Source organism: Nicotiana tabacum, chromosome 5, assembly GCF_000715075.1.
Source record: "Nicotiana tabacum cultivar K326 chromosome 5, ASM71507v2, whole genome shotgun sequence".
Taxonomy (NCBI): Eukaryota; Viridiplantae; Streptophyta; class Magnoliopsida; order Solanales; family Solanaceae; genus Nicotiana; species Nicotiana tabacum.
In genome coordinates this window covers 127,078,419-127,080,253 of record NC_134084.1, presented here as the reverse complement: position 1 = coordinate 127,080,253, position 1,835 = coordinate 127,078,419, and the positions used below count along the sequence as shown (strand labels likewise).

The window sequence follows — 1,835 nt, the reverse complement described above, 5'->3', positions numbered from 1 at the left end:
ACAAATAATTAAATACCAAATTAAATTAAAATTAAAAGAAAAATCATAAAATTTGACATTAAACACTAAAATGCACAAATACGTTTTTTTTGTGAATTTTTCATTTTTGTAAAAAAATAATTTACTTAATTAATGTAAGAATGTAAAGCTAAATTCTAAATGCAGATGCAATATTTTTTTTTTTTGTATTTTCAATGCATTAATAAAATTAAAATGCATAAAATATGCAAGCAATCCGGAAAATTGCACATTAATTCCTAGAATAACACATAATTAAAGAAAAGGATCTAATTTTGAGAATTCTTTTGGAGTAATTCATGTGAGGAAAAAATCACGTGCTCACAGTAGATACGTCAAATGGGGTTGTGGCTATGCCAGATGACCGTGATTCTATTTTGAACATGCATCCGTCGCGCGAAACCTATTGTTACATTCGAAACGTTGATGGTCGTGGTTTTTGTCCCCTTGTGTGGGATTTTTTCACGTAAAAATCCTGTATCTCATTTACTTACTGTTTCAGTAGCATTCTTAGTAGAAACACATAGAGGACCAGGTACTCTATAGTTTGGTGGACTCGTATAATCTAACAATTGGTATTAGAGCAGGTTCCTCCTATCAGGCTAACACCTAGGAAGGATCCGTATGGCTGCTCCACCAAACTTTGAAGAAGGTCAATCTACATACAGACCACCTAGGTTCAATGGGCAATACTATGGATGGTGGAAGACAAGAATGCATGATTTTATCATGGCTGAGGATTCTGAGTTATGGGATGTCATAGGTGATGGTCCTTACGTCCCAACAAAGGTACTTGAAGAACTTCCATTCTCAATGCCAAAAACTAGAAAAGAATACTCCGATGCAGATAGGAAAGTTGTGGAGAAGAATTTTCATGCCAAGAAGATTTTGGTATGTGGAATAGGACCTGATGAATACAATAGAATCACTGCTTGTGATACTGCTAAGGAGATACGGGAAGCATTGCAAACAGCTCGTGAGGGAACTACTCAAGTAAAACAATCTAAGTTTGATATGCTCACTATCGAGTATGAACTCTTTAGGATGAAGGACGATGAATCTATTCAAGATATGCACACAAGATTCACTTCCATCATAAATGAGTTACACTCACTTGGTGAAACCATTCCCAGGAACAAGCTAGTGAGGAAAATTCTCAGTATCCTGCCTAGTCCTTGGGAAAGCAAGGTGAATGTTATTACTGAAGCAAAGGACCTGCATGAGCTGACCATAGATGAGCTGATTGGAAATCTGAAGACCTAAGAGATGAAGAGGAAAATAGACAGTGAAAGAAGAGAACCAAAGAAAGAAAAGAACTTGGTTCTAAAAGCTGACAGCAATGACTCAAGTGAGGAAGACAGTGACATGGCTTACTTAACCAAAAGGTTTCAGAAGATGGTTAGAAGAAATGGAGGAATGCTGAAAAGGGGCAGCTCTAGCAAACCAAAGAACTATGATCTCTGCCATAAGTGTGGAAGGCCTGGGCACTTCATCAAAGATTTCCCTCTCTTGAAGCAAGAGTTTCCAAGTACAATCTTGAGAAAGCAGCCAAGAGGAACCAGGTTCCTAACAAGGACTTCAAAAGGAAGAGATCTGCTAACATTGTGGTGAAACATGCTCTTGCAGCATGGGGAGACTCCTCTAATCAGTCTGAAGATGAAACTGATGCTGGTTAAAGCTCCATGATGGTAGTTGAAAGTGAGAAAAATGAATATGATTCAACTTTTGCTTTGATGGCCCAATCAGATGATGATGAAGACGATGACAACAATGAGGTAAATTTTAGGGATGTTTAGAGAAATCTGAAATCCTACTCT

At 37.3% G+C, this 1,835-nt stretch overlaps 1 protein-coding gene across 1 annotated transcript; it reads left to right on the top strand.

Annotated features, from left to right (window-relative positions):
- The first annotated feature begins 732 nt into the window (after nucleotides 1-732).
- Nucleotides 733-1,281, top strand: LOC142180954 (uncharacterized). Its single transcript, XM_075253059.1, has 2 exons — nucleotides 733-1,046; nucleotides 1,152-1,281. The coding sequence occupies exons 1-2, from the start codon at nucleotides 733-735 to the stop codon at nucleotides 1,279-1,281; spliced, it is 444 nt and encodes a 147-aa protein (XP_075109160.1).
- The last annotated feature ends 554 nt before the right edge of the window (nucleotides 1,282-1,835 follow it).

Bases quoted from the DNA above. Each gene is read 5' to 3' on its own strand.
- LOC142180954 (XM_075253059.1), top strand. From the start codon at position 733: ATGCATGATTTTATCATGGCTGAGGATTCTGAGTTATGGGATGTCATA. The intron at 1,047-1,151 runs GTATGAACTCTT...AACCATTCCCAG, and splicing joins TTTGATATGCTCACTATCGA to GAACAAGCTAGTGAGGAAAA.